Below are 13220 nucleotides of genomic sequence, written 5' to 3' on the forward strand. Positions count from 1 at the left end.
CCTCGTATGTGCAAACATACCTGGCAATAAAGCTAATTCTGATTCTGATCATGGCTAAAAAACATGGAGCAATGTCTGGAAGAACTTGATATGCAAGATGTACAGTGCGCCAAGCTGTCATATACATAACACTATCATGAGTGTTATGTATCTTGATATGCCACACCTGTGAGGTGGATGGATTTTCCCAGCAAAGAAGAAGTGCTCACTAACACAGATTTAGACAGATTTGTGAACAATATTTCAGAGAAATATTCTCCTAGTGTCTTGTTCTGTTAAAGTGGTAGTACCACATGGATGGGACTATGCATATGGAAATTATATGCATATAAGGTAATGCATAGTGAAACTAGGCATTGCAAGCACCATATAGCCTATGGTTATTTTGGGGAGGAAACAGGATGGGGGGGCTTGTGTATGTATGCACAACTTTTAACTTAAATTATAAAGGGAATATTGCGCAGGTTTCAACGCACATGCGGTTTTATCAATCTGAAAACTGTGTATGCAAAATCTACTTTATACAGTGCCCTCCATAAGTACTGGAACAGTAAAGACAAAATTGCTCTGTTGGCTGTGGAGTCAAGACATTTGCAAATATGATTAAAAGATGAATATGAGACAAAACTACAGAATGTCACATTTTATTATTAGCCAAACCCCATAATGCAGCCAATTCCAATTGTTGCTTGTTTTGGGGAGTTTCTGCCTTTACTCTCCTCTTCAGCTGGTGAAATTCATGTTCAATCAGATTGAAATCTGGAGATTGACTTGGGCAATCTAAGACTTTCCATTTCTTTGCCCTTATAAATTCCTTGACTGAACTGGCAGGGTGTTTTGGGTCATTGTCCTGATGCAATATGAAGCACTTCCCAATGAATCTGGTGGCATTTTCTTGAATATTGGTTGGCAAGATGGTTTTGTACCCTTCCAAATTCATTCTGCTACTGTCATCATACATTAAGTCATCAGTAAAGTTGAGAGGGCCTGTTCCAGAGACAGCCATGCATGCCCATGCCATGACACCACCTCCACCATGCTTTACAGATGAGGCTGTATGCTTGGGATCATTTGCAGCTCCCTTTTTTCCTCCACATTTTTGCTTTCCCATCACTTAGATAAAGGTTCATCTTTGTCTCATCGGTCCATAAACACAGTTCCAAAACTCTTCTGGCTCACCTTTGTGCTTTTTTGCAAACTCTAATCTTGCCTTTCTATTTTTGGTGCTGGTCAGAGGTTTGCATCTTGCTGTGTAGCATCTGTAATTCTGTGTCAAAGTCTCCTGAGGACAGTAGATTGTCAGAGCATCACCCAGCTTTCTGGAAGTTGTTGGTGATTTTACAAACACGTCTTTTAGGGTTCATTTTCACAGCTTTTATGATTTGTCTGTCATCAACTACTGTTGTTTTCTCAGCTGATCAGGTCGTTGTTGGTTGCTGGTAGTTTCCAAACTCTTGATTTCTCCATGCCCTTTGTTTTTGCTGGAGCTCTAATTGACTTCCCCTTTTCTTTTAGCATCCAAATTGCTTGCTTTTCTCTCAAAGCCAGCTCCCTCGTCTTCATCCTGGTTTGTGTGTGTCATCATCGAATGCAGAAGTAATGGATATAACTGATACACCACATTCCCTGCTTTTAATATCTGAAGAATTAATGCAACAGGACACAGCTGATCACTTAGAAAGATCTGTGAGGCAACTGCTCCAATACTTATGCTCACATCAGATAGAGGGATGAAACTCTAAAAGTGCTGAACTTCTTAGCTGGTAAAACATCTGTGTGTTGAATCACTCAATAATAAAATTTGACATTCTGTAGTTTTGTCTCATATTCATCTTTTAATCATATTTCTAAATGTCTTGATTCCACAGCCAAGATAAATTTTGTCTTTACTGTTCCAATACTTTTAGAGGGCACTGTATCCATATGCACACTTTTAGTATGTAATCTGCATGTTTTATACACAAGAACCCTGTTCCTTTTTTTTAACTTTATACTTAACCGTGATGCAGACTTGTCATCATTTGTTGAAAACAAACACTGACCATCGATGCACACAGACACACAAAGCGGCCAGATAAAAAAAAAAAAAAAAAAGTGCACGTTCTGTCTGGCAGCCTTCCAGAAATACAGGTATTGTGACATAGCACAAAGGGTTTGGCCATGAGTCACCAATGGCATCAAATCTTTACAAACAGCTTCCGAACTCCCCATTAAAATATCCTCACCCCTCTTTTGTATTTATTTTCATCCAAAGGCAACCATGCGTATTGTGTATGGGCTAGTGTTACACACAATGCTACTCGTGCCTCAAAAAACCTGAAGCTGGGAACAGAGAACCGGTGCTTATCTAGAACAATACCAGAACCGTGCGAAATCCAGTTCTGAAAATGGTTCTGGTGCACATCTGGGCAAAGCGCTGAAAGCTTATCCTTTATTGGTGATATGGACTAGTGTCTGTGTGAATATTAAAGTTCAAAAAGACTGCTATTTGAATTAAGTCCACATGTTCTGTGTATGTGTGTGTGAATGTTTGGTTTACTACACATACTTAAGGATAAATTATATATTTAATCCTTTTTATCACTTACTGTCAAATTATTTTAATAGATGGTACGATCAACAAATTCAAATTATAGCATTGCAAATTTTGTGAAACTAATAAATTTTTTCTGAAGCACAATCAAAATCTAACCTATTTAACCCTTAAATTAATTCCTATCCGATGATAAAGAACGTGCGATGCCAAGGGCATGCCAGCAGTTGTGCAAGTAGTAAAAAATTTTTTACAATAAAAGTGGCCTTTGAAAAGTTTTCTCCCACAAATTCTGTCATATTTTAAAATATTTTTTATTTTATTTTAAATTAAACTGAACTTTTATTTTGGAGAGTTGTTGTGATATAATACAAGACTTTAACAATATCTAAGTTTTTGCAAGAGTGCAGAACTCTGTAAACTTGCGCTGAACTGAATTAATTATGAAGAGAGCTGTATAAGACCCATTCACAATTTGAATGAAAGTTGTTGTTTTTTAATGCTGCACGCAGCATAGTTTCAGGAGTGACATATACGCATTTAAATATTAGATTGAATCTGAAACTGCAAAGACTGGCAGTGATCATCATAGCAACGGACCAGACAAAAACTTGACATTTAATAGCATTTTTAACTTAAAACACTTGAAGGCTACATGCTGTTTTAATGTATTATTTACTTATTATTATTATTAATAATTAACATTTAATTCATTTACCAAAAAAATGGTCTCAGATAGTTTCCAATAGTTTTTGCTATACCAAGAACTAGAGGTGTGTGATATGACGATTTTTGATCGTGGACGATAAAAATGTCTCCACGATCTGCTTTTGAAGAAATATCGTAGTATCGTGCTGCAGCGCACATTATGTCAAATACAGTTCTGGCGCCTCCGTCTCTATATACTGTACAACACGATATACAGCAGTAGAGTTACTCTGACAGGACACTGCACTGATTCGCAAAAGTACATTATTTGCACACAAGCCCTGATGGTTAAATGTTTAATTCGTGCGCACACTAAAAAGCCTGTCTAACAGCGCCTGATTACTCAACTAAGTTATCTTTTGCGCTAATACTGCCAAAACACACAAGGTTTACATACAGACTCAGTTGGTTATCTCTAAAATGAAAGTAAATAGTTAAGAGAGAAACGGATGGGTGCCTGTATATTAGATGCGTGCAGCTCTTAAAGGGACAGGACACTAAACATGCTGTCGACTGTCATTAAAGGGATAGTTCACCCTAAAATTAAATTTCTGTCATTATTTACTCACTCACATGTTGTCCCAAACCTCTATTAATTTATTGTGCTGAACCCAAAATAAGATATTTTGAAGAATGAGGGTAACCAAACAGTTGCTGGTCCACATTGAAGGAAAGAAAAATCCTGTGGAAGTCACTGAGGACCAGCAACTGTTTGGTTTTCCACCTTCTTCAAAATAGCATTTATGTTCAGCAGAAGAAAGAAACTCATTCAGGTTTAAAACAACTTTTGAGTAAATGATGGTATAAAAATAAAACATTATGACAGAATTGACGGATGACAGAATATTTATTTTTGGGGGAACTATTCATTTAACGTTAACAAAACACCGAGAAAAATCACTCACTATTCTTGACTGAACAACTTTAATACAGCTGCTTTAGGAATCAGTCTATGTAGCGTTTTATTTTATATTTGTTCATTCAATTTCATTGAATGCTCTGCTAAATACACCTTTTGTACCTGAAAATAAGGCACTGTTTGTTATATGTATATTATGTGTATCTCTGTTCTTATTTTTTAATAAGAAAGATAAAATAATGGCAAAGATTTTTATCTTTGCCCACTTTGGCCTAAATATCTGCCATGTCTTTTTTTTGTTATCTTGAAAGGCTTTGTCATTCTAGTTTGGCTGTAATGCTCAGACAACTTGTAAAACCAAAATAGTAAAACCAACATGACAAAGAATCGTGATAAAATCATGATATTTCTAATAAAAATCGTGAAATATTTTTTCCATATCACCCACCCCTACCAAGAACCAAGGAATTTTACTGGTATTGGCAAGCACTACTGACATTTTGTTATTCTGAAAACACTACTAGCACAGCTAATGTGTGGAAAAAGTCAACGTCAATCCATACCTTTAAGTAAGAGCCATAGTATTTGGTGACATGAGGACTATCACACTGGCTGAGTACAGTGATCTCCTGTTGGATGTCTTCGATTTCATCTTCTGCCTCCTCAAGATCGATGGTCTTAATGGCCACTACGTTTTGAGAGCGACGGTCGATGCCTTTGAACACCTCACCGAACGAGCCCTTCCCGATACGGTCTAGTTTAGTGAACAACTCCTCAGGGTCTGTTCGGCTGTTCTGGAATACAAAAGTTACAGAGTTAGCTTGAGTTTTCTAGATTAGGTAGTCAACTGGTTAACTATACATCAATGTAAATTTGCTGTAATCATATATTCGGAATGCAAGTTTATAGCATAAAATAAGACTATTAATATAAAATCTCTAATATTCAACACTAAAAGACCTCTCTTTATAAACCATGTGTTTCACTGCACCAAAAACATATACAACTGCTTGATTATTTTCCTTCAGTTTTACAAAAAGCTCAACAAAGAACAATGAAGATCAAAAACAAGTAGTTCATAAATGCCACAATGCGTTAATCAATAATATTCCAAGAAACCTTTGGGAGGGGAGCTCTACGAATCAATATACGCAGCTGTTTAACTGGTATCAGTTACCTATTGCAGATACAGTTATTTCACCACATGCAATACTGAGTTTTGTTGCATTTAGTCTGTTTATTAGCTTTAAGTCCACATAAAAAGTCTGCATGAAATCAAAACATGGATATTTACGGGAGTTGGGCAGGGATAGATTCTGCGACACATAATGATTCTCTCTTCTACGATTCTGAGCTGTTTTTGTGCATATGTTCAAGGGCACATTTATGCACTAGAGAGCTGTATTATCCTGCTTGCTGTCAATTACACACATACAAAGTTAAATGAGTATATACAGGTGCATCTCAAAAAATTTGAATATCGTGAAAAAGTTCTTTTTTTTTGGTAACTTATTTCAAAAAGTGAAACTTTCATATTTTCTAGATTTATTACATGTAAAGTAAAACATTTCAAAAGTTTTTTTGTTTTAATTTTGACGATTAGACCTTACAGCTCATGAAAGTCAAAAATCCAGCATCTCAAAATATTAGAATATTTCCTAAGATCAATCAAAAAAAGGATTTGCAAAGCAGAAAAGTTCAAGTTTGTGCTATTTATGCACTCAATACTTTGTCAGGACTCCTTTAGCACAAACTCCAGCATCAGTGAGGAATGGCATGGAAGCGATCAGCCTGTGGCTCTGCTGAGGCACTATTGAGCCTTCAGCTCATCTGTATTATTGGATCGACTGTTTCTCATCTTTCTCTTCAAAATATCCCATAGATTCCATATGGGGTTCAGGTCAGGCATGTTGGCTGGCCAATCAAGTACAGTAATATCATGGTCAGCAAACCACTTGGAAGTGGTTATGTACTGTGGGCATGGGCTAAAGTCCTGCTGGAAAAGCAAATCAGCATCTCCATAAAGCTTGACAGCAGATGGAAGCATAAAGTACTCCAAAATCTCCAGGTAGACGGCTGCATTGACTTTAGACTTGATAAAACACAATGGACCAACACCAGCAGACGTCATGGCACCCCAAAACATCTCTGACTTCATAAACTTCACACTGGACTTTAAGCAGCTTTGATTCTGTGTCTCTCCAGTCTTCCTCCAGACTCCAGACCTTGATTTCCAAATGAAATGCAAAATTTGCTTTTATCGGAAAAGAGGACTTTGGACCACTGATCAACAGTCCAGTTGTTTTTCTCTTTAGCCCAGGTAAGATGCTTCTGACGTTGTCTCTGGTTCAGAAGTGGCTTGGTAGCCCTTTTCCTGAAGACGTCTGAGCGTGGTGACTCTTGATGCACTGACTCCAGCTTCAGTCCACTCCTTGTGAAGCTCTCCCAAGTGTTTGAATCAGCTTTGCTTGACAGTATTCTCAAGCTTGTGGTCATCCCTGTTTCTTGCACACCTTTCCCTAACCAATTTCTTCCAGTAAACTTTGTATTTAATATGCTTTGATACAGCACTCTGTGAACAGCCACACCTTTCAGTAATGACCCCCTGTCACTTACCCTCTTTGTGGAGGGTGTCAATTGGTGCTTTTCCACTGCATGGTACGGTTCAGTACAGCTCACTTTTGGGAGGTTTTCCACTGGGTACAGTACCTGGTACTTTTTTAGTACCACCTCGGCCGAGGTTCCAAGCAAGCCGTACCGTTACTAAAACGTGACGTGTAAACCCTGCTGATCACTGATTGGCCGGAGAAAATAGTCACTGCCTGCGTCATTTTAACTTTTTATTTTTGCGTCATTTGAACTTGCGGCATGAGACACAACAGACCCGCTAGATTTAAATCAGCACAGCCAGCGAAGCATCGAACGCAACTGTTTTGAATGAGCGCACCTTTCTTTTAACAACCAAAAATGGCTGTTTCGTTGTCGGTTGAGGAAGTACAGACTGTCCTCTCGTGATAGCCGAGGAGCGGGTCCAGCGAGAGCTTAATGGAGCGACGCGGAATTTAAAAGTTTTTCAGGAGTCACGGCAGTAGAGGCAGCGCAACTATAACGCCACGTGAATAATCCCGCCCACTCTAAAGCGGTACTAAACTGCAGTGGAAACGCGAACAGAGCCGAACTGAGCTGTTCCGTGCCGCTCTGAACCGTGGCGAGCCGAGTCGTACCACACAGTGGAAAAGCGCCAAATGATTGTCTTCTGGACCATTACCAAGTCAGCAGTCTTCCCCATTATTGTGGTTTCAAGGAACAAAAGATACCATGAATTTATACTGTAGGGATGGTCATTTATTGACTCAAATGTAAATATTCTAATATTTTGAGATACTGGATTTTTGACTTTCATAAGCTGTAAGGTCTAATCATCAAAATTAAAACAAAAAAACTTTTGAAATGTTTTACTTTACATGTAATCAATCTAGAAAATATGAAAGTTTCACTTTTTGAAATGTTACCCAAAAAAAAAAAAAAAAAAAAAAAAAAAAAGTTATTTTTCACGATATTCAATTTTTTTTAGATGCACCTGTAAACATGCATAATGTTTCATGGTTGAAGCAAAATGAAATGGCAATCACATGCTTCATTGAACAGGATTTGTGCTGTAAGAAACGTGTACTTTGCTTGCATCTGTATTTCAGTTTCTCTCTTCCAAATGCTTTACAAAAGGCATCATTGGAATGTAACAAATTTGATACATGAAACTATTGACAGGTGGCTGTTTTCAAACACTTCCCTTCCCAACACTTAAATAAATTCCACCATCAAACTGTGTCTGAAGTTGGTGACTATCCACTTAGCCAATATTCTTATATAGTGAAATCCATTCACAATATATGGAAAAGGGAGCAAATTTCAGGCAGTGTAAATATGCCTGCCATCAGAGCATATTGAGAGAAACCTGGAAAATGGTATTAGCAGTGTTTCCCGATTTAATCAGTCTGACAAGTAAGCTCACTTACTGAACTGCAACAATTTCACCGTTTTGAAGAAAATTTAGTGAAACTGAAGGTTCATGAAACTTGAATCAATGTATTTACTGGATTAACCAGGTATTTATATTGAATAATGATATATAGTTTCTCTTAAGTTTCCTATAAAAATGTTTTAACCCTTGTGCATCCTTAGGGACATTTTTGTCTTTTTCTTTTCTGATTTTGGCCTGTAAAAAGTGTATTTTTATTGAAATGTAAATATTTTACCATCATTTCCTTTCATAAATCTATTTTACACTGGGCACAAAACAATTGCACTCAGAAGCTTAAGGAAAAAAATGTTTCCACCGACACCCATTAAAATATTTAAATTATTTAACTCCAGTGCCATTTAAGCATTAATTCATGCATCCTTTGTTAATAGGCTTTTATTCTGTTGGTGAGCCTTCAAAATTCACTTTTTTTTTTAATTAATATTATTTTCCACCTGATAGTACCCATGGAGCAAATACTCGCTTTTCTTCCGTTTTGTGCTTCTACTGAAAAAAGCCCAACTGAATTTAAATAATGGAATTATAATTGTGTGACTGTATTGATATGGATAGTGCTGAGAAATATAGGTAGTTTAAAATAATCTGACATTGCACAAAAATAATAATGCATCAGAATTAATGTTTTTGCTAATCGGTGATCTGACTTTTTGACACTTTTTGTGTCAAAAAGAACAATGACTTAACTTTTTGACACCTCTAACTTGTTTCAATGGACACACAAGGGCTAATTATGGTATAATATATTTCACTGTGTTCAAATGACATGACCTGTGGTGTTTTACTAAACATCGGAGTGAATCCTCGCGTTCACTGGTTGATGCCTTTGTATATATTCTAGTAGCATAGTGTTGTTTGTAAAAGCAAGGAGTGAAAATCTGTCATTGGATACACTTACTATCATGCTTCACTAGCGGAGACAAGAAGAAACACTCTGTAGCTATAAGACAGAAAAAAAAATATATGTGTGCCCAACACAAGGTATAAATATTTGATGGAGAAAATCATGAGAATGGATGCCCAAAGTGCTTCTTTCATTTTTGGACAGGTAAGATAATTAATTACCGCTTAGACTACTCTCTAAATCTCACTAGCATTAGTGCAACTTACATAAAACTCAAAGACAATCACGCAGATCCACATCTAGCAGCATCTAACGCCATTGAGGCATTGCCACTTAATGCACCTTTTTAAATCTGACTAGTTTATAAAGCTGAAATTTGGGCTTAAAAGACATTAATATTCAGTAATATTATCGATTCAACTGCACTGATGCCATCAGATGAGAACAAAACTTGAGCTGAATAATGACTAACTGCAATATGGACACTCATTCTTGAACTGAACTGAATCAATATTGAATTAACTCAAGCTGAACAATAACACTCTTGTCTTCTGTGTGGAGCCGCTTTACAGCGAAAATTGTTGTGGATAAAAAGTTTTCATAATTGATGAAGTTTAGGACATTAATGCTACTATTTATTTGTTTATTGATGTGAAGATGCTTTGAAAAAGTGCAATATGAATGAATTTGACTTATATTTCACCCCAAAATTTAAACTGTGTCATCATTTACTCACCCTCAAGTAGTTCCAAACCTGTATGAATGTGTTTGTTCTGCTGAACACAAAGGAAGATATTCTGAAGAATGTGGAAAACAGAGCAGTTCTGGGGCACCATTGACTTCCATAGTATTTTTTTTCCTACTATGGAAGTCAATGGTGCCCCAAAACAAACTTTCTTCAAAATATCTTCCTTTGTGTTCAGCAGAACAAAGAAATTCATACAGGTTTGAAAATACTTGAGGGTGAGTAAACGATGACAGAATTTTCATTTTTGGATGAACTATCCTTTAATGTTCAAGACTACTTAGAAATTATCAAATTTGTGATATAGTAGGTCTGTCAATACTTTGGAAATTGACATAAGGACCTATATTTTTTCAGGAGTTTTTTTTAAATCAAGTTTTCCAAAACTTGCAACCAAATATTAAAGAATATGAAACAAGGCTTTTGCTTACATCTCCCACACCAAATACTGCATTTACGACGTGTTTGATCATTATTGGTTAAAATTTTTAACTGGTTAACCGGTTAAAAGAAATTTGCATCCATAATTGCTGTCTACCAAAATTCTAAGAATACCATGATACATTTTTGCTTGAATTGCAAATTCAGATAATGTACAGTGACAGGTTTTGTGGTAAAATATTTTACTTAAACCCTGGCCAGAATATGGCTTGTATAGTTACATTTCACAATTAGACTGGTCTTTGGGCATCTCCGATGCGCTTTAGATCCGGTGAAGCAGCAGTGATGAGCCATATCCTGCTCCACCGTCTGCGTCCTTTTGATAAACCGCTGTGCACAGACCGCTACATTAATGACCAGGCTATCTGTATGTTAACAAGCTCGCAAAGAGGGTGTGCATGTACCCCACAAGATTATCAGCTGGATGCATTTCCTCCACTATACAAACACATGAACTGGCAACAAAGAGGTACACCTCAGGGGCTGTGGAAATGCATTTGGGAAAACGTACCATATGCACACGGGTACGAGCTACATGACACAACAAGCTTTCATCGTGTTCCTTCAGACTTCTCCCCTTTCGCTGTACCTGACTCGGGTGTTAACCACGGGAAACCAGCGCTCGAAACACTTCCTTGCAGGCCACACCCAGACACTACGCCTAAGACCGACACTCCTTCATGCTTCTGGAGCTATAACACATCACTTCTATGAATGGACAATTGTATCGCTTATTTAGAAAGACTGCACTTTAAACCCCGGGCAGACTCCCAAAATAAACATTAAAAAGGCGTCACAAGTGTAACATTAATGAGCAAAGTTACCCACCGCTGTTACCCATCTGCTGTGCATAATGATTAACAATACCACCCAGTTGTCATAGCAGAGAAGTCAACATATATGTATGTGTGTGTGTGTGTGTGTGTTATTCCAGGAAGGAGCACATGCTTAGTTGTGGTGTTCTGGATCAGTGACCTTTCTGACCTCTGTCTGCTATCAAAAAATGAACAGAGCTGAAGTTCAAATGTGCCGCCAACCAAACACAGCTTCTGATTCCAAGCGTCTACCGAGTGTGAAGTTGAGACAGCGGCCACAACACGAAACCACATTGACACTTCCTGTGCTGCAAGTCACACAAAACAGCTTAAAACACAAGGATTACATCACTGTCCTAGATCACGAGCAGCAAAAGCAGACTCATTATGCTTTATAAAGAGAGATGGGAACAAGTGTGAGTGCTAGCACACCTTTAGGGAGCAGATGCCACCTTACACATGAATATCTGCTCCATCATTAGACCAGGAGCATAGAGATATCCAAATATAGACTGATCCGGACCACAAATCAGCTCCTAGTGACTCTGCCATCCATTCAGTCATATACACAAATAAATACACTTAGAATCAATTAATAAGCTCCTTAATGTCCTCATTCCAAACATACTGGAAAACAGCTCAAGGAAATAATTAGATATCAGATGCATGCTCCTCATTGGTGTTACTCATTTCCGAAACATATAATGATGCTATAATTAATATAAAAACATAATGCTGCTAAACATGAGTCACCAATCATTTTAATATTTCCCACGTTGCAGTAGAAACCGTGGTGGTTTATTTAGCAACTCACATTTTTATGAATCAGAATGACATATGTGCTCAAATTCAAATGTCCAGTAAACTGTGAACTGCATATTAATATTAAAAACAAAATCAATGTCTGTTTAGTATTACTTAACGTGGACTTTTTTCCAAATCTAGCTTTGTAATTTGCAGCCCTGGAGCACAAAAGCAGTCATAAGCAGCACAGGTATATTTGTAGCGATAGCCAACAATACATAGTATGGCTCAAAATCATCCATTTTTCTTTTATGCCAAAAATCATTAAGTAAAGATCATGTTCCATGAAGATATTCTGTACATTTCCAACAATATACATATATCAAAAAGTATTTTTGGATTAATAATAAGGACTTTAAAAGGTGATTTGCTCAATATTTAGATTTTTTTTGCACCCTCAGATTCCTGATTTTCAAATAGTTGCATCTCAGCCAGATATTGTTCTAACAAACCACACATCAAAGGAAAGCTTTCAGCTTTCAGATGATGTATAAATCATAAGAGTAAAAAAAAAAGATCCTTATGACTGGTGACTAACTTTCGTCGTCCAACAGAACATATTGAACTTGAATAGATACAAATATGCCACAACAAATAGAGAATCACTAAATCACTATTGAGCAGGTATCAGATGATAAAGCTATGGTACTATAACATTTACCGTGGTAGTAGATATAATCACCATAATCATGTACCATAGCGCTTTAAACAATCTAAAATAATACATGGCTTTATAGTGTAATTAAAAAAAATGAACTTTTTTGTTAGTGTTTAGTTATTAAAAAGTTGTTAAAGAACTGACAGAAGCGCATGTAAAGACGCAATATGGATGATTGAAGTGTAAAGCAGGTTAGCCTATGATTATGATAATAATAATGATGATGATGATGGCCTGGCTTTACCTTTCCACTCAAACTCACCTGCATTCCAGGAACTTGAACAGCTACCGGCGACTGAGCCATCTCCACCCGTCCACAGACTAACTACACAGACAATAAACTCTCGGAGAGACACTTAAAGAGTTGTTTTCCTCACAATACTTTGTATTAAGTTACATATATTACTATGTTTACACTCTGTTCGTGAAACTCGTCGCGACGCCAAACTCTTGAGCTAGCTGCGCTCTGCTAGCTTTAAAGTCGACACTCGCTAACCATAACTCCTTCGTCAAGCGGACTTTTTGTTATTTGTATGAGATCCAGACGGTCGTCGGTGGCTTGTTACACGCTTTTGGCGAGAGTTTGCGCAGAGTTTGTTCTTCAGGAGATCCTCTTTGAAGCCATGACTCGCTGAAGTTGTTTTGTGCTTCAGCTCCGGCCGTTGGGTGGAGCACACAGACACTGCGTCACGAATACTGCTGCCACCACCAGGAGTTTCAGCAGCGTCCCATGCTATTATTTATTTTTGGTGTTGCTTTTTTGTTTTTGGGTGT

General features: G+C 37.3%; 1 protein-coding gene across 1 annotated transcript in view; it reads right to left on the reverse strand.

Annotated features, from left to right (window-relative positions):
• The window catches only part of LOC306855723 (serine/threonine-protein kinase 26-like), a 28705-nt gene extending 15555 nt beyond the window's left edge, over positions 1-13150 (reverse strand). Inside the window, exons 1-2 of the mRNA XM_079394551.1 lie at positions 12709-13150; positions 4664-4894 (exon numbers count right to left, since the gene is read on the reverse strand). Coding sequence (XP_079250677.1) covers positions 4664-4894; positions 12709-12750 — 273 coding nt within the window. The 5' untranslated portion in view covers positions 12751-13150. The remainder of the gene's footprint in view (positions 1-4663; positions 4895-12708) is intronic.
• Positions 13151-13220: the final 70 nt, after the last annotated feature.

Source organism: Barbus barbus (genome assembly GCF_936440315.1).
Source record: "Barbus barbus genome assembly, chromosome: 36".
Lineage (NCBI taxonomy): Eukaryota > Metazoa > Chordata > Actinopteri > Cypriniformes > Cyprinidae > Barbus > Barbus barbus.